Source organism: Hylobates moloch, unplaced genomic scaffold (genome assembly GCF_009828535.3).
Source record: "Hylobates moloch isolate HMO894 unplaced genomic scaffold, HMol_V3 SCAFFOLD_3, whole genome shotgun sequence".
Lineage (NCBI taxonomy): Eukaryota > Metazoa > Chordata > Mammalia > Primates > Hylobatidae > Hylobates > Hylobates moloch.
In genome coordinates this window covers 55,371,804-55,391,916 of record NW_026652278.1, presented here as the reverse complement: position 1 = coordinate 55,391,916, position 20,113 = coordinate 55,371,804, and the positions used below count along the sequence as shown (strand labels likewise).

Here is a 20,113-nt window from a genome sequence, read left to right as displayed (position 1 = left end):
TTAAAAATGTTTTAATGCACAAATGGTACATGGATACATTATCATTCCTGTAAAAAAAGTTTACATTGTTTTAAAAAAATCCAGATGGGATCAGAACTGGTTTTGCCTGCTACTGTCACTCATCTTCTGTCCTATTGGAGTTTTCCTAAGAAACACAATAGGCTGTTTTGTTAAAATTTAAAGTGGATATTTACCAGGAGGCTCTATTGCATCAACTACATTTTTACAAGCTGTAGCCTCTAGGATAAGTCATTTTTTTCCAACCCCATCTGATACCTTTGAACAGCATCGAGATTTGGTAACTTTGGAATTAAGAGCAAATATTATATGATATCAGAGGCTTATTTGAGTTATTCCTAACTCCATGACTCAACACATAGACCTGAGGTTGACTCTAACAAAGTAAATATAGGACTCTGGAACATTTTGAATTATCAGCTTTGTCCCCATTTCTCTTCGACCACGTTCCAAGATGAAGGAGAAAATGGTTAGCATCTGCAAACTAGTTTGTATCCCCAGTGCTTTTTGTGGAAAACATGGGTTGAAGCTCTCTGTAGCTACCTGCAGTTTGAGTTATCTGGCAGTGTTACTCAATGTATAATTCTTAGTCTTTAGAAACTAAAAAACAAGCCTGCTGATTACGGGAGAAAAATTTTGTAATTTGCAAAAGAGAAAACAATTGTTTTAATGGAACAGAACAATGATTGTCAACCAGCACCCATTCCAAACTTCAAGTTATACTTTGTCTAAAAGAGAAATTTCCACATGTTGCTTTCATACACCTCTTGAGGATTTTATTATATTAAAATCTATCATTAAGTTCTCAAAAAAAAGTGTTCAAACCAATAATGTTTGTTACCTTTAATTTTATATCCCATGTAGCTCTATCTAGGATAGGAAAGGAGAAGAAGAGGACAAACTATTTAACGATAGCCAAGTGTCACAATGCTATAAAGATTTGAAGTGATTGCAGTAAATATATAATATTAATACTTCTATTTCAATGTTAAAAGATTTGAGACATGTAAAAGTTCAAAATACAAATCTTATTTTGTTGAATGTAAATGACTTTCTCACCCATTATGAAATTTCAAAATGTTTCTTCAAAATCAAAAAAAAGCTTTAAGAGAAAGTAGAGTTAAGAACAAAATAAAGTTACAGCTTCAAAAAATCGACTGAAAAACAGAGAAAGGTCTCAGAGCTCCATCAGGTTCCCATCAGAAGAGAGAATGTGTACAGGAATAGTGCCTTTTCACTCCCAACATCATCAGCTGTCCTTGCTGGTGACTTTCTGCAAAAGAGAGAAGACACTATGCATGCTAATTGGAAAGGTCCAGTTTGCCTAGTGAAGAAAATGAGGCTTCCACCAAAAGAAGTGTTCATGTTGATTAAAAAAGAGTCCAGAGAAGTCTCTAAAACTTCGCCCAGCATTGTGGTATTTGGTACATTATCTCAAGCTGAGACACCACCTTGTCAGCCTTGCCTTAGCGGTTACATGTAAACTAGCTTAGACAAGACTGATGTAATTCAGGGTGGAGTCTATGACTTTAAGCTAATAACTATAGCTCAGCCTCCACCACAGGCATGATATTTGTATAACCAGTTCCTGGGACTCCAGCAGCCATTGACTCTATAAGCAGACTTCAGTTTTTCAAAACAAAAAGAGAATGTCTTTTCCATATGAGTAAAATACATGATGTGGCAATGCTGAGAAAGATGGTTTAGTTAATTAGATTACAATCAAAACAGCATACCAAACTGAATGGATAGAAGCTGATATTCAAAAGATGTGAATTGTATCTATCAAAACTGCATTGTTTAAAATACCCAATTACTTCATATGTAAGGAGCAGGACACTTCTAGCACCCAGATATTGGTTGCTAATACCATTTTCTGCTAAAAGCAAACAGTGCTCCTTGGAGAAATGGCTGAATCTAAGGTTAACACAGTAAATATATAAGATGAGCCTGGAACATCTTAGAGTGCCAAAAAGTAAGGAAATGCTCCTCCCTCCCCCAACAAAAGTAAATAAACTAATACAGAGACACAGTGGTGGGGGGTATGTCGAAGGGACATAGGAATTAACTAAAAGAGTTCCCAATGGCCATAGCTGGAACAATTTGAGCAAAAATAAATAAATATAATAGTATTGAGGTATAGTGCAAACTGTAAAATAAGTATCCATGAATTCATACTATTACACATAAGTAATTCAATAAATAGAAAACACAAATTTCTCAGGCAAAAGAATTCCAAATAATGTATGAAAATACTTCACTCTCAAAGTGGAACATGATTCCTCACTGCTTACATGTGGGCTGAACATAGTGATTTCTTTGCAAAGAAAACAGTATGGAAGCAGGGGGAAATAGAGTAACTTTACAATGGAGAAACCTAACAAATACTGCTGCAGCCATGTGATCAAGATCAACATCAACAATGATAAGTCATGTTGATGGTATGTACCCTTGATACAATGTGATGAAATGGCACTTTTCCTCTGTGATCTTCCTCCCTAAAACATACAGCCCCAGTCTATTCAAAAAAAAAAAAAAAAAAAAAAACCATGAGACAAGCCCCAGTTGATGGACATATCTGACTAGTACACTGCAAAACTGTCAAGGTCATCAAAAATAAGGAAAGTCAAATGCAAATCGAGACTGCAATGAGATACCATCTCATACCAGTCAGAATGGCGATTATTAAAAAGTCAAAAAACAACAGATGCTGGCGAGGCTGTGGAGAAATAGGAATGCTTTTACACTGTTGGTGGGCATATAAATTAGTTCAATCGTCATATAAGACAGTGTCGCAATTCCTCAAAGACCTAGACCCAGAAATATCAGTTGACCCAGCAGTCCCATTACTGAGTATATACCCAAAGGAAAGCAAGTTATTCTGTTACAAAGATACATGCATGTGTATGTTCATTGCAGCACTATTCACAATAGCAAAGATGTGAAATCAACCCAAATGCCCATCAATGATAGACTGGATAAAGAAAATGTGGTACATATACACCATGGAATACTGGGCAGCCATAAAAAAGGAATGATATCATGTCCTTTGCAGGGACATGGATGGAGCTGGAAGCTGTTATCCTCAGCAAACTAACGGAGGAACAGAAAACCAAACACCACATGTTCTCACTTACAAGTGGGAGCTGAACATAAGACCACGTGGACACAGGGAGGGGAAGGACACACACTGGGGCCTAGGGGTGGGGAGGGAGAACATCAGGATAAATAGCTCATGTATGTGGGGCTTAATACCTAGGTGATGGGTTCATAGGTGCAGTAAACCACCATGGCACACATTTGTTTACCTATGTGACAAAACTGCACGTCCTGCACATTTAACCTGGAACTTAAATTAATTTTTTTTTAAAAACAAGGAAAATCTGAGAAATTGTCACAGCCCAGAGGAACCTAAGGAGACACAGCTAAATGTAATACAGTATCCTCAATGGGATCCTGGAACATAAAAAGGACATTAAGCAGAAACTAAAGAAAAATGAATAAAATATGAACTTTAATAATAATGTATCAATGTTGATTCATTAATTGTGATATTTTCCATGCTAATAAAAGATTTTAATAATAGGCCAGGCGCGGTGGCTCACGCCTGTATTCCCAGCACTTTGGGAGGCTGAGGCAGGTGGATCACCTGAGGTTGGGAGTTCGAGACCAGCCTGGGCAACGTGGCAAAAACCCATCTCTACTAAAAATACAAAAATTAGCTGGGCATGGCCATGCATGTCTGTAATTCCAGCTACTCAGGAGGCTGAGGCAAGAGAATCGCTTGAACCTGGGAGGCAGAGGTTGCAACAAGCCAAGATTTTGCCACTGCACTCCAGCATGGGCAACAGAGCGAGACTTGGTCTCAAATAATAATAATACTATCAATAAAGATTTTAATAATAGGGGAAACTTGGTGTGGGGTACATGGGAACTGTCTATACTATCTTCACAATTATTCTATAAATCTCAAACTCTTCTAAAAATAAAAGTTTATTTTTAAAACTGCTCCATTGCAGTATTACATGCTGGAAAAGACATCAAATAATGTTTTATTTCAACACAGTAATTGGGGATGGGGTAGAAATCACATTTACCATGTATTATCTCTAAGAAACTATGACTTTGTACCTTTTTTAGTTTTAACAACCTGGCTTTTTTCAGTTGTCTTATTTAAACGTGTATCTTCCCTTGTACCATTAGTGTCTCATATGCTGAGAATTAAAAAACAAAAAACAAAAACTCACTTTTAAACTAAGGTCATTAAGATTTTCTTACCAGTGATGCTAACAGTGTCTTTTGGATGGGTATAATCTAAGTTATCAAAGAGAAAGTAAAAGAGGCATTTGCTGCATAATATACTGTTCTTTAAATTTTGGGGTGGGCTAAAATGATCTGCCAATGCATCACCTTTTAAGTATTTTTTCATACACATTGTTGTAAAGATTATTGTTGTAAATATTATTTTAATATTTTGTTTTATCCTATGAATTAAAATTACATATAAGAGGAGAACACAAAGCAGACGGAAAGCTTGGCACAAGTAATAGAGACATATTTCTTGCAGTTCATTTGGCTTATCTTCAGCCAAGACCTTTCGTGGAATGGGGCGGCAGATTCATCAGACCATGAAAAAGTATAGCAGTGGAGTAGGAGGGGCAGAATCTTCGCTTTTCCTTTGAAAAGCTTTATTAGAGACCTAAATCTTTTAAGCTGTGGTACTTTGCCACTAGAATTCTTTCATTTTGTACTCCTGTGCTTTGTATATGGTGACAACCTTTGTGTCACTAAGGGACAACAATTTTGGTGTTATTTTATATGTGGGAGATTCAAGATATTCAACACATGCATTCCACAAGAAACTGATTAATTCAGAGGTAAATGAAAAGACCCATTAAAATGTACAGTCTGCTCACACTAAAATGACTGCTTTTTTATTACTAGACTGTCACAGAGAAGCACAAAATGAATGTTCCAGAAACGATGAATGAAGTTCTTGATATGTCTGATGATGAAGGTATGAAAATGTTCTTTGAGTTCACAATAATTATAAGTGACTGTGTATTTTGTTTGTTTCCTGAAGAAATTCCATTGCAAAAATGTTTATCAGGAATATTGAAATGTTTTGTTGTAATATCAAGAGTATGTATTTTTCATCCACTTATATTGTTCACTTAAATCATGCAGTTCGTAAAGCCAATGCCCCTGAAATGCTCAGTGATGGCGAATATATCTCAGATGTTGAAGAAGGTATTTGTAAATTTTTATTGTGATGAAACTTAACTACTACCAACCTTATCTTCCATTTCTTATCTTTGAAATATAATATTTCCTTGAGTTACTAACTTCATATTATCTTGAGATTATTAATTTGTGTATTATTTAAATAATGTATATCTGGTACTATTAGCTCTCCTTTTTAAGTCTCTTTGAATCCTCTTTCCTTGAACCCATTTCCTAACTTTAAAATATAAAAGTGTCACTAATTATCTGGATTACTTGCCTTCTGTTTGTTTCTATCAAACAGAATACAGATGCTTTTATTGTTTGCATCTGAAATCTAGAAAGGGAAAACTGATTAATGTTCATGATTACAATATTTTTTAAAACAAGAGAAGTTTCCTTATAGGAAATCCCTTTACAGGCCCTAAGATTTGCCCATTCTGCTAAACTTTGTAGAAAAAGCAGCTTTTGATCTTGAACTGATAATGAAAACAACCTGAAAAAAAACTTTTGAAATAGAAATTTTCAATAATGATTTAATGAAAGAGATCAAAATATTATTATAGCTATACTTTATGTGTTTTCAGAAATTGGTTTCTGTTTTGCTTAAAAAACAATACTTTGACCAGGTCATGATATACAGATATATCAATGAATGGCATCTTTAAAAGGTCCGTTGGAAAACAAGCATTTTTATAGTGAGTAAATATTGTACTGATGACACATTTTGGAGTCTCACTGAAATAACAAAATATTTACCATGGGAAAATTATATTTACCTGCTTTTCTTGCATCATTTGACTCTCCCAAATGATGGGAGATCATCAAATACAGTCTACCCTATTGTGACCTCCATTTGCCACCTGTCATGTAGTAGCTTTCTTTTGGGTTAGTGTTGCTAGTCTTTTTTTGCCTTTAAGTAATCTTCCCTATTTTAATTCATATGATTTCTTTCTTTGAGTTGCACGAATTTCAATGGGAACCTAAACAGTGGAAAAGTCTGCCTGGTCCGAAGCCACTTTAATCTTTTTGTTATCCAATCAATGACTTCCCACTGTAATGCATTGTGGCCAGGGACTGCACACCCCAATGAGATAATGTCCTGGTGGTCATTTAGGGACCTCGGAGGATCTGGCTGAATGTTTGTAAATGTTGTTTTGATAAATGCTAAAGGCTTTTACTCACTTTTCTTTCTTTTTCTCTGAAACATCAGCTATACATTTACCTCCCTTCTATCCCCAAATGGATAATATTTGTTATCGTCTTTAGGACTTTTAGAGTAATATGCCTACTGTCATATTATATTTCATTGCCTTCTCATACATTTCAGAGTAACTTCTGTGCAGAATATAAAAGAAAAAATGATATTCTTACATAGATGTTTACACACACAAAACATGACGTCAAAAGTATGTTTGTCAAATGAAATTATTAGGAATCATAGTATGACAATCATAGACCTAAAAATTTACTGTTCATTAACAAACTATCTAAAATTATCCCCATTGATGAGAGGCCAAGTTTGAATGGACTAACAGCCTTATACATATGGATAACCAAATAATTTCAAAAATGGAGATTTTGAATCTCGAAATTTGAATTTAATTGACCTCGTTACTTAACTAGAAATGGGTTTATCTCAGCTTGGGAATTTGAAATTGGCAATTTTAAATTCTCATTTTATGCATCTTTTCTTTAAAATCTTTGGCCCTTACTTTAGTGTGTCCAGGGCTATTGGAATCAAACGGCTTTTGATTTTGTGGTATTGCCGAATTTAATGTTGAAAAGAATTCCTTAAAGGTCACTCCATCTGAGCAAACATCTGCTGGAATCTCATCTGCTTAGGATCTCCTGTGCCCAAGCCCTTCAAATGATGAGAATTCTATAATTCCTAAACTGCCTAGTCCATTTGGACAATTCTGTCTTTAAAAATTCTTCATGTTATTGAACTTCTTGTAGCTTCTACTCATTGATTCAAGCTTTGGTGTATTTGACCAAGTTGATGGAAAGACTACATTCTACATAGTATTTTGAATAAAAGCTGCCTTTTCTGTGTGACAATCTTTCAGATATTTAAAAATACTTTTTCTATTTCTTCTTAGTTTTATTTTTTTTTCAGGTATATCATTGCTACCTCCTTCTATTGTTCCCCTCATCAACCTGGTCGCCCTCTCCTGTGCATGTTTCAACATGTCTGTGCCATCTCAAGTTGAGGTGACCAGAACTGAACACAATATTTGTAGTCTCGTCAAAGCAGAGTACGGCAGGGCTATTGCATTCTCCATGGAAGATGTTAAAAGTCCATTTTTGAAGATTAAGGTTATAATACACTTTTAATTTGAGTCATATTAGTATTACTGTCTGCTAAGATCCCTAAATTTTGCTTACAAGAGCTCTAGTAAGCCACATTTGCCCTATTATGTATTTATGTTGTCCTCTGCTGCATAAATTAGCATTTCTAACTACTGTAAGTCCCAAAACAAATCATTTTGAAATTTGGATTCTAAAAGGACCCCTACAACTTTAATGATAATTTTAACTTCTGACTCATTTGCCTGATAGTCTTGCCAGAGCTTTGATTGTCATTTTAGTTAGATTTAGTGTTGACCATTTGAGTAAGCTCCTATGCAGCTGTGGCAAGTGTTCATTTCCATGAAGCCATAGGCATGTTGTGAGTATAACTATCTACAAGAACTAACGAGAGATCATCACATTGGTATCCCCGGACACTAAAGAATAACAGCAGCTTTTAAAAGCAAACAAAAATAATAAGCAATATAGGCTGCCAGTTTGTCTCAAGAAAGAAAATGAAAATGAGTTTGTAATAAGGGAAAATAAAATTTTAATCCGATTCTAAAAATAATCTACTGTAAGTAGATATTTAAAATTTAAAATAAATAAGATAAAAAATAAAAAAGCAAAAGTAAAATAAATATTAAGGAAGAAATGCCAAGAGTAGTCTCTCTCTTCTTTTTCATTCTCTTTTCCTTTTTCTTCTTTGCTTTCTCCTTATCGTCTTCCCCTTTTCTTTTGTACACTATGAGAAACTAGTGTAAGTGAAAGAATGTTTGGATTCGTTTCTCAAAAAAATAAAAATTAAGGAATATGAGACTAGGCAATACATTTAATGAGGTGGGAGAACAATGAGGCCAAGATGCAAAGTTGAACACAGGTCGAAGCATCAGCAAAGCAGAGCTGTAGAAGAGGTCAAGCAACTTTGTCCAAGGCAGGTTTTTAAGCTCACATTAGGCAAGTGGGGGCTAAGCAGAGCTCCTCGGAGGGTCAGATGCATTTGTAGATACCTTACTGCTCTACTGTCCCCTGTTCCAGAAAAATAGCTATTCATATAACATTCAGATAACTTTAATATACTTACAAAATTAGTATCTTGATTTTAGTGCTAGTTTGATCCTTATGTTTTGCAATTCTGTTTGTAATTGAAAATATGAAACAGTGTGTGTATAGAAGAAAGAAAAGGAAGGAAAGAAGGAAGGAAGGAAGGAAGGAAGGAAGGAAGGAAGGAAGGAAGGAAGGAAGGAAGAAGAAAGAGAAAGGAGACACAAAGAGGGAAAATTGAGATTAAGGTTCAAGTGATTGAGTTTGGCGTCTCCTCCCAAGGGATTTCACATTGGCTTTGGTTCAACTCTGATCTTAAATTGCAACTGCCTATAAAATCTATTTTATAAATCAGAGCAGGAGGGTATAAAATGTTATTTTAGCTTGCAGAACTCTAGTGGGTTGGAGTGTGGTTACAGATCGAAAGAACTATAGATGGGACATAATGAGAAGTGGAATTCAGCCATGCAAAGTAAAAATCTAAAAGGCAGCTCTATGAAATATGACTCTACCAAACAGGTTTAGGAGAGAGCAGCTGGTGAGACAAACTCCTGCTAGGAAGAAATTTCGAATTCTAAGCTACTTTCGAATTTGATAGGGCTGAAAAATACCTTTCTGAATCACATGCAGACACTAAATATTAAAGGAAAAAATAAGAGGCTAAGTGTACCTGTAAACATAATATCAAGTAGGTGTAAGTTTGAGATATAATAAAGCAATAAAATTTTAGCAGATAATAGAGTGACATGAGGGGTAAGAAGAGTCATGTTCAGCTTTGTGCCAAATTTGGTGGTCAGTGGAAGCCACAGCAAATTAAAATTCACTGACTTCAAAGAACTGAAGGGGTAAGTTGGAGTCTTGTAGGTCTATTCCTGCCATTACACTGATGAGGAAGGAAAGCCCAGATACACATTGAATGGTCTTTCCAATGATGTTTGTGGCAGAGCCGGACAAGAAGACTGGTCTGACACTCTGTGGTTTTAGATCATCTCATTCCCCTGTCCCCAAAGTCTAGTCAAGTAAAGCACTGGGAGTAGAGAAGGAACACATAGATCTGTAACTGGTTGTGATCAGTTACTTGCAAACAACACTGCATAGATCATCTATTTCATTGCTATTCCAACTTGAAATGTTTCTTATATATAGAACCCAAGAATGCATACTTTTAGCTTCAAAAAAAGGAGGTGTGTTAAGGAAAAGGAACAAATCATGTTCTTGGAAACTATCACAAGGTAATAAGAATATTTTAATTTGTAATTATAGATACATAATAATTGTACGTATTTATGGGGTATATGTGATATTTTGATACAATTATGCAATGTGTAATGATCAAATCAGAGTAATTGGGATATCTATCACCTCAAGTAGTGATCATTTCTTTGTGTTTGGAACATTCTGGTTCCACTCTTTTAATTCTTTTGAAATACATTGTTAACTATAAATTATTGTTAACTATAGTTGCCCTATTGTGCTACCAGACACTAGATCTTATTCCTTCTAGCTGACTGTATTTTTGTGTCAATTAACCATCCCCTCTTTATCCCTGCTCTTTCCAGCCTCCTGAAACCATCATTCTACTCTCTATCTCCATGAGTTCAATTTTTTTTTCAGTTCCCACATAGGAGTGAGAACATGCTAAATTTATCTTTCTGTGCCTAGCTTACCTCACTTAAGATAATATCTCCAATTCCATCCATGTTTTTGCAAAAAACACGGGATTTCATTCTTTTCTGTGGCTGAATAATATTTCATAATATTTTATGTGTGTACCATATTTTCTTTATCCATTCATCAGCTGATGGACACATACGTTGATTCCATATCTTGGCTACTGTGAATAGTGCTGCAATAAACAAGGGAGTGCAGATATCACTTTGAAATACTGATTTTCTTTTTTTTATTTGGATGTATACCCAGCAGTGGGATTTCTGGATCATATGGTATTCTATTCTTAGCTTTTTGAGGAACCTCCATACTCTTCTCTATAGTAACTGTACTAATTTACATTTCTACCAATAGCATATGAGGGTTCCCCTTTCTCCATTTTCTGTTAGCACATAGAAATGATACCAATTTTTATGTGTTGATTTTGTATCTTGAATTTTACTAAATTTGTTTATCAGTTCTGATAGGTTTTTGGAGGAGTCCTTACGTTTTTCTAAATAGCAGATTTTATCATCTGCAAATAAGGATAATTTAACTACTTCTTTTCTAATTTGGATGCCTTTTATTTATTTCTTATGACTAATTGCTCTGGCCAGGGCTTCTAGTTCTATATTGAATGAAAGTGATGAAAGTGGGTGTCCTGGTCTTGCTCCAGATCTTAGAGGAAAGGCTTTCCGTTTTTCCCCATTGAGTATGATACTAGCCGTGGGCCTGTTGTTTATGACTTTTACTGTATTGAGGTATGTTCCTTGTATACTAGTTTTTTGACCATGAAAGGATATTGAATTTTACTGAATGCTTTTTCAGCATCAATTAAATAATCGTATGGATTTGTCCTTTATTCTGTGGATATGATGTATCACATTGATTCATTTGCATATGTTGAACTATCCTTGCATCCCTGGGTGATGAATCCCACTTGATCATGATGAATGATCTTTCTACTATGTTGTTATGTATGGTTTGCTAGTATTTGAAGATTTTTTGCATTTATGTTCATCAGAAATATTGGCCTGTAGTTTCCTTTTGTCTGTGTGTGTGTATGTCTTTGTCTGGTTTTGATATCAGAGTAACACTGACCTCATAGAAGGAGTTTGGAAGTGTTCCCTCAATTTTTTTGGAATGATATAAGTAGGATTAATATTAGTTCTTTTTAAAAATGCTTGGTAGATTTCAGCAGTAAAGCTGTCAGGTCCCGGGCTTTTCTTTAATGGGAGACTTTTTATTACTACTTATATCTTGTTATTCGTTAATAATCTATTAAAGTTTTCTATTTCTTCATGATTCAATCTTTGTAGGCTTTATATGTCTAGTAATTTATCCATTTCTGACAGGTTTCCCAATTTATTGGCATATAGTAATGAGCCTTTGAATTTTTGCAGTATCAGTTGTAATGTCTCCGTTTTCATCCCTGATCTTATTTATTTGGGTCTCTTTTCTTAGTTAGTCTGGTTTAAAGCTTGTTGATTATCTTTTCAAAAACCAACTTTTTGTCTTGTTGATCTTTTGTAGTATATTTTTAGTCTCAATTTAATTTATTCCTACTCTGATGTTTATTATTTATTTTCTTCTACAAATTTTGAGTTTGGTTTACTTTTGCTTTTCTCATTCTATAAGCTGCCTCATTCAGTTGTTTATTCAAAGTTTCCCTGCTTTTTTGATGTAGGCATTTATTGCTATTAACTCCTCTTTTAGTAGTACTTTTGCTGTCTCCCATAGGTTTTAGTGTGTTGTGTTCCCATTTTCTTTTGTTTCAAGAAATTTTAAAAATTTTCTTTTTAATGTATTCATTGACATAATGGTCATTCAGGAACATATTGTTTAATTTCCATGTGTTTGCATAGTTTCCAAGGTTTCTCTTGCTATTGTTTTCTAGTTTTATTCCATTGTGGTCAGAAAAGAGACTTGACATGATTGCAATTTTTTTGTTTAATTTTTTGAGACTTGTTTTGTGGCCTAACATGTGGTCTATCCTTGAGAATGTTCCATGTGCTAAGGAAATAATTTGTATTTTACAGGTGTTGGATAGAATGTTCTGTACATGTCTGTTAGGGTCATTTGGTCTATAGTAGGTTAAGTCCAGTGTTTCTTTGTTGATTTTCTTTCTAGATAATCTGTCCAATGCTGAGAATGGGATGTTAATGTCCCCACCTATTGTATTGGGGTCTATCTCTCTCTTTACCTCTAATAATATTTGCTTTATATATACGGGTGCTCTAGCATTTGGTGTGTACATATTTATAATTTATATACCCTCTTGCTGAATTAACTGCCTTATCGTTATATAATGACCTTCTTTGTCTCTTTTTGCAGTTTTTATCTTGAAATCTATTTTATCTAAGTATAGCTATTCCTGTTCTTTTTTTGGCTTCTATTTGCATGGAATATCTTTTTCCATCCCTTTATTTTAGTCTGTGTGTGTGTCTTTATAGGTAAAGTGAGTTTCTTGTAGATAGCATATCGTTCAGTCCTGTTTTTAAATCCACTTGGCCACTCTATGTCTTTTGATTAGAGAATTTAGTCCATTTAAATTCAGTGTTATTATTGCTAGGTAAGAACTTACTGTGCCATTTTGTTGTTTTCTGATTGTTTTGTTTGTCCTCTCTTCCTTTCTTCCTCCTTGTCTTTCTTTGTATAAAAGTGATTTTTCTTGTTGGCTGGGCACGGTGGCTCATGCCTGCAATCCCAGCACTTTGGGAAGCTAAAACAGGTGGATCACTTGAGGCCAGGAGTTCAAGACAAGCCTGGGCAACATGGTGAAACCCCATTTCTACTAAAAATACAAAAATTAGCTGGGCATGGTGGCATGCATCTGTAGTCCCAGCTACCCAGGAGGCTGAGGTGGGAGAATTGCTTGAACCCGAAAGGCGGAGATTGCAGTGAGCCAAGATAACACCATTGCTCTCCAGCCTGGGTGACAGAATGAGATTCTGTCTCAAAAAAAAAAAAAAATGCTTTCTCTGGTAGTATGTTTAATTTCTTGCTTTTAATATTTTGTATATCATAGGTTTTTGTGTTTACCATAAGACTTGCAAATAACAATCAATTGTTTTAAACTGATGACAATTTCATTCTGATTACAAAGAAAGGAAAAACAGGCAAAAAGAAAATGAAATATTCTACACTTTAACTTCATTCTCCTCCACTTTTTGACTTTTGTTGCTTCTATTTACATCTTTTTGTACTATCTATCTCAAAAACTTGCTCTAGTTATTATTTTTGATAGGTTTCTCTTTTTGTCTTCCTACAAAGGTATGAGTGGTTTGTACACCACAATGACAGTGTTGGGGTAGTCTGTATTTATCTGTGTACTTACATTTACCATTGAGTTGTATAGATTTAAATGATTTCTTGTTGCTCATTAATATCCTTTTCTTTCATACTGAAGAACTCCCTTTAGCATTTCTTATAAGATAGGTCTGGTTTTTCATGAAATCTCTCAGCTTTTGTTTGTCTGGGAAAGTCTTTATCTTTGCTTCTTTTCTCTCACTGCCTTTAGGATTCTTTCTTTATCCTTGATCTTTGAGAGTTTGATGACTATATACCTTAAGGTAGTCTTATTTGAGTTGAACCTGCTTGTTCTTTGATTTTCTTATACCCGGATATTCATATCTTTCTCAAGGTTTATAATGTTCCCTGTTATTATTTCTTGGAGTAAACTATCTACCCTGATCTCCCTCCCTCCTTCCCTGCCACTGCCTCTCTCTCTCTCTCTCTCTCTCTCTGTCTCTCCATTCTCTTTAAGGCCAATAACTTAGATTTGTCCTTTTGAGGCTATTTTCTAGATCTTGTAGGTATGCATCATTCCTTTTTATTTTTTTGTTTTTTCTTCTGTGACTGAATTTTCATAGAGCCTGTTTTCAAGCTCATTCTTTCTTCTGCTTGATCCATTCTGCTATTGAGAAACTGATGCATTTTTAGTTTGTCAATTAAGTTCTTCAACTCCTGAATTTCTGCTTGACTTTTAAAAATTATTTTAATCTCTGTTAAATTTATCAGATAAAATTCTGCTCTTTGTTATCTTAAAGTGCATTGAGCTAGCTTGGGCAACATAGGGAGACTCTGTCTCTACAAGAAATAAAAAATAAATTAGCTGGCCATGGTGGCACACACCTGTGATCTCAAGTACTTGCAGTGTTTAAATGGTATAAACACCTGGGCCCAGGAGGTCAAGACTGCAGTGAACTGTGATTGCACCACTACACTCCAGCCTGGGCGACAGAGTGAGAACCCTTCTCAAAAAAAAAAAAAAGGCTGGGCACAGTGGCTCACGCCTGTAATCCCAGCACTTTGGGACACTGAGGCAGGCAGATCACCTGAGGTGGGGAGTTCGAGACCAGCCTGACCAACATGGGGAAACCCTATCTCTACTAAAAATACAAAGTTAGCCAGGTGTGGTGGCTCGTGCCTGTAATCCCAGCTACTCAGGAGGCTGAGGCAGGAGAATGGCTTGAACCTGGGAGGCGAAGGTTGCATGAGCCAAGATCGTGCCATTGCACTCCAGCCTGGGCAACAAGAGCGAAACTCTATCTAAAAAAAAAAAAAAAAAAAAAAAAAAAAAAAAAAATTCATTGAGCTTCCTCAAGACAGCTATTTTGAATTCCCTATCTGAGAGGCCATATATCTCCATCACTCCAGGACTGGTCACTGATGCCTTATTTAGTCCATTTGGTGAGGTAATGTTTTCTTGGATGTCCTTGACGCTTGTAGACATTTGTTGATACCTGGGCATCGAAGAGTTAGGTATTTATTCCAGTCTTCACAGTATAGGCTTGTTTTTAGCCATCCTTTTTGAGAGGACTTTCTAAGAATTCAAAAGGGATTGAGTGTGGTGACCTAAGCCTATGGTCACTGCAGCCATTTCAACACTAGGGAATGCCCTAAGCCCTGGAATGCTGCAACTCTTACAGGCTCCTTGATACACAGCTTTGGTAGATTTTGGGGAAATAAGGGAGAATTCCCTGGGTTACCAGGTAAAAAGTCTCTCCCACTTCCCTCTCTTTCTGGCAAAGGAAGTCTCTCTCTGCACCAGGCTGCCTGGAGTTGGGGGAGGGATAAGGCGGTCACTCTAATGGCCATGACAGCTGGCACTGCACAAGGTCACATGTAAAGCCTTGTAGCCCAGCACAGTACTGGGGCTCACCCCATGGCTGTAGTCACTACTGCCTGGCTGTTGCTGATGTTTATTCCAGGCCAAAGCTGCTTTATTCAGCAGAACGGGGTTTGTCCCATCAGGACATTGGCTTCCCTGCTGGCCCAGGGTGGGTCTAGAAACACTGTCCAGAAACAAAGGCATGGAATCAGGAGGTTCAGGAGTTTCCCTGGTGCTTTATTTTAGTGTGGCTTAGCTGGTACCCATGTTACATGACAAAGCCCCCTGTATTCTTCCCTCTCCCTTCTCCAAGTGGAAAGAGTCCCTGAGCTGCACTGCCTGGAACTGGGGGATGAGTGACACAGGCACACCCTTGGCCATCACAGCTGGTGTCACACCTGAAGTCTCCCACCTTTGTATTAGTCAGGGTTCTCTAGAGGGATAGAACTAATAGGATAGATGTGATATATAAAGGGGAGTCTATTAGGAGAATTGATTCACACAATCACAAAGTAAAGTCCCACAGGCCATCTGCAAGCTGAGGAGCGAGGAAGGCAGTCCGAATCCCAAAACCTCAAAAGTAGGAAAGCCAATAGTGCAGCCTTCAGTCTGTGGCCAAAGTACTGAGAGCCCCTGGCAAATCACTGGTGTAGGTCCAAGAGTCCAAAAGCTGAAGAACCTGGGGTCAGATGTTCGAGGGCAGGAAGCATCCAGCACGGGAGAAAGATGGAGGCCAGAAGACTCAGCCAGTCTAGTCCTTCTATGTTCTTCTACCTGCTTTTATTCTGGCCTTGCTGGCAGCTGATTAGATGTGCCCATCCAGATGGCGGATGGGTCTGCCTTTCCCAGTCCATTGACTCAAATGTTAATCTCCTTTGGCAACACCCTCACAGACACACCTAGGAACAATACTTTGCATCCTTCGATCCAATCAAATTGACATTCAGTATTAACTATCACAACCTCCAAGACCAGTGTAGCACCAGAGCTTGCCCAAGGACTGCAGTCCTTGTGTCCTGACTGCTACCTAAATTTATTCTGAGCCCCAAGCCACTTTAGTCAGCCAATGGTGAAGCTGGCTGGGACTCAGTTTCCCCTTGCCGGGGTGGAGGATTCCCCGCTGGCCCAGCACTGTCCTAAGTGCTCCTTCCATGGGCACTGGCAGAATTCTGTCCTGTACTGTGTTCCACTGTGACAGGGCAGTGCTGAGCTCCAATGCAATGTTGCACACTCATTTTGCTCTCTCTTTCCCAAGCCCACAGATTCTTTCTCTATGCTGTGCTGCCTGGGGCTGGGGGAGGCGTGGTGTAAATAATGCAAGACTGTCTTTCCGAGCTTTTCAATGCCTCTATCCTTGATATTACATTAAAATCAGGTACTGTGATTGCTCACTTAATTTTTTTGTTATTATAAAACTGCTTTCTTGCATTGATAGTTGTTCAGTTTGGGGTTCCTGTGAGGGGACAATCACTGGAGTGTTCTATTCAGCCATCTTTCTCTACCTCTCCTCCCCTTTACAATAATGATAAATATTTAGAGAACCTTCCTCTGTTTCTTTTGGCAAAAGAACTATATACACCAAGATGAAAATTCAAGTAAAATAAATATAAACATAATTTCAAATAGATTTTAAGAACTAAAAGCCAGTAGTTTTAGTAAATGTATCAGTGTATTCTCATTAGGAATGAATAAACAGATTTTGGTTATTTCATTTTGTTTTGTTTTGAGACAGAGTCTCACTCTGTCACCCAGGCTGGAGTGCAGTGGCATGATCTTGGCTCACTGCAGCTTCCACCTCCCAGGTTCAAGTGATTCTCCTGCCTCAGCCTCCTGAGTAGCTGGGACTACAGGCACCCACCACCATGCCTGGCTAATTTTTGTAATTTTTAGTAGAGACAGGGTTTCACCATGTTGGCCAGGCTGGTCTCAAACTTCTGGCCTCATATGATCCACCTGCCCCAGCCTCCCAAAGTGTTGGGATTACAGGCGTGAGGCACCACGCCTGGTCAAGTAAATAGATTTTGACTTGACACAATCCAAAACTCAAAAAAGTAGGGTGAATTACTTTGGGAAATGTGACGGTAGATCTGAAGAAGACCACCAGGAAAAGACCAGTTAGGATCTCTTCTTGCCAAATGTCTAGGACTCTCCTGCTACCCTAATCTCCTAATCATTCTAAATAAATAGGACTGTTATGTTATTAGCTTAATAGATCTGGAAAGAGGCCATGGAGATCAGGTTGCCCTCAGGTGATTCAGGGGTTTGGTTTCATTAAGTCACTGTCAATAGCAGCTTCAGAAATTGTTCTTCACCTGAAATTTTATCGTTTTACAAGAACCTCTTATATCATTTAGCCTTTTGTCTGAAGATTTCTCTGCTTACAATTGGCCTTTCAAATCGATGTTACATAATTGCTTGCATCTCTCAGGGATAAAGCCAAAATGGTAACTTTAAAATACCAGAAGCAAAGGCTAAATCTTATTCTCTGTTTTATCGCAAGAACCTGGTATACTGCTTGGCACACGGAGATCTTCAATACCTGTTTGATCGGTTGCATCAACATGAAGCCATACTCAAAGGATAGTTTAGCAGGTTTCTGAGATGAAGCAAGATGAAGATTGCCGACAATGCTACCTTTTCCTTCCATTCAACTCCTTTTTACTGAGACAGTCCTAGGCTATGTCTTAAGTTGATAAAACAGCTTTATAATGACTCTCCCAAAGCATATCTGCATCTCAAGGAATAGTTGATGAATTTAAAAGAATTACCAGCTAAAGAAGAAGATCTGTGGACTGGGACAAGGGCCTTTATTCTAAAGCAAAGTCTGTTCCATCATTGGTATCCTGTCTTTGGAATTAGAATTATATAGTGATTATCACCCACACTATCCACTTATCAAGCTATGTACATTTTCGTTTAGGTTCTGATATCTTACGTCACCTTAAGATACCTAAACATACCCATTGAAAATAGTGTCTCTTCTCACCCTTCTCCATCTCAGTAAATGGCTCCATCGCCCAAGGCAAAATCTGAGTTTTATGCAATCTGTCTTCCCATAGCACTTCTATCCAGCCCATCAGCAAGTCATATCAGTTCTACTTTCAGAATACATCTCAAATCTCTCTTCTCTTCTCCATCTCCATTTTCACCACCCCCATCCAGGCCACCAGCATCTCTCACATGGAATACTGCAGGAGCCTCCTTACAGATCTCCACTTCTTCTCTTACCCAGTACTCAGCTTTCTCCACAGCATCCACACAAGCCTTTAAACATATACATTGGATCATGTTATTCCACTCCTTAGCTTAAAACCATCCAAAGCTTATAGTTAGGCTTTTCAGATTTATTCATACTGTTGCATATAATTGAAGTTCATTCATTTTCATTTCTATACAATATTCCATTGTCTGCCTGTACCACATTGAGTTATCCACTCTACTGTTGATGAGAATGTGGGTTGTTTCAAGTTTGAACTGTTGTTACAAACCTTCTTATGTAAGTTTCCTGGTACACGTATGCATACATTTCTGCAGGATGTAAACCCAGGAGTATAATTGCTAAGTTGTATATTATGCAAAGACAACAGAATTCTTCAAAACCAGATGACAATAAACTATGCTTGTAAAATTAGATAGTGAGATTTTTAAGCAAGGAAAAGAATATATAGAAAGCAATTACCTTGAGGAGGTAAGAGGGGCCTGTGTTTGGGGTGGGGGATGTGGGAGTCTTCTGAGGTGCTGATGATGTTCTATTTCTTGACCTGGGTGGTGTTTATAACAGTTAGCCAAAATGTATATTTATATTTTATATTCTCATCTGTGTGGTTGCCGTATTTTGTAACAAAAGTAACCAAGCCACACAAATAATATAAATACACCCTTAAAGTAGTACAAATACAAAACTAAAACCCACCCAAGGCTTTATATTGCATTTAGAGTAATTTCAGTAGCTTGCCATGGTTAGTAAGTCCTGTGTGATATGGTCCCTGGCTACCCCCTTTCCATTCTCCTTTCACTTATGCTTTTTTATTTCATCCTAATATTCATTTTATTAGCATTAATTTCAAGAGTCAGCAGACTTTTTGTATAGAGAGCCAGTGGTAAATATTTTTGAATGTTTAGTCCATATTGGTCTCTGTCACAGCTACTAAACTCTGCCTTTGTAGTACAAAAGCCACCAGAGGTAATACCTAAACCAACAGGCCTGATTGTGTGATACTGATAAAGCTTATTTACAGAAATAGGCAAGAGGCTGGGTTTGGCCCATGGATTGTAGTTTGCCAACTCATGGTTAATTTTTTATATTTTCTTTCAAACTAGACTAGTCAGTGCCATAGGATCAGAGTTGTCCTGGTCTCTATCATAGGTCTTAGGGTGTATACATCTGTACCTTCATTCATGAATGCATCTACTGGCTTAATTCTACACATTTACCTGTGTCTCTGTCCCTCCTGAGGATTCCATATAAATTGATACTCTCACCATCAGAAACAAGGTATTTACCATTATTGAATCTTTCTATGTGCTAGGCATTAAGCCAGACACATTTCATGCATTATGTAATTTAACCCTCACAATGATTAAATTGGAGCCATTGTCATTTTTATTTCATAGATGCGGAAAATAAGTTTCAGTAAGGTTAAGGAACTTGATTAAGGTCACACAACATCAGTGCTGGGGCTGATATTCAAATCCTTGTACTTCTAATGTAGATGTTGTCTGGTAATTTAGATAAGAGCCCCATAATGGTCGAGTTATTGTAAGTTTGAATGACTA

The 20,113-nt window shown here is 37.0% G+C and overlaps 1 protein-coding gene across 10 annotated transcripts in view; it reads left to right on the top strand.

Moving 5' to 3' along the window:
• Window positions 1-20,113, top strand: part of ANK3 (ankyrin 3) — a 364,937-nt gene that overhangs the window by 219,753 nt on the left and 125,071 nt on the right. For 6 of the 10 annotated variants that reach the window (XM_032137947.2, XM_032137966.2, XM_032137974.2 and 3 more), the window contains 2 exons: window positions 4,963-5,035; window positions 5,206-5,268. In XM_032137947.2, coding sequence (XP_031993838.1) covers window positions 4,963-5,035; window positions 5,206-5,268 — 136 coding nt within the window. The remainder of the gene's footprint in view (window positions 1-4,962; window positions 5,036-5,205; window positions 5,269-20,113) is intronic. The other 4 variants (XM_032138001.2, XM_032137998.2, XM_032137992.2 and 1 more) reach the window with 1 other exon arrangement.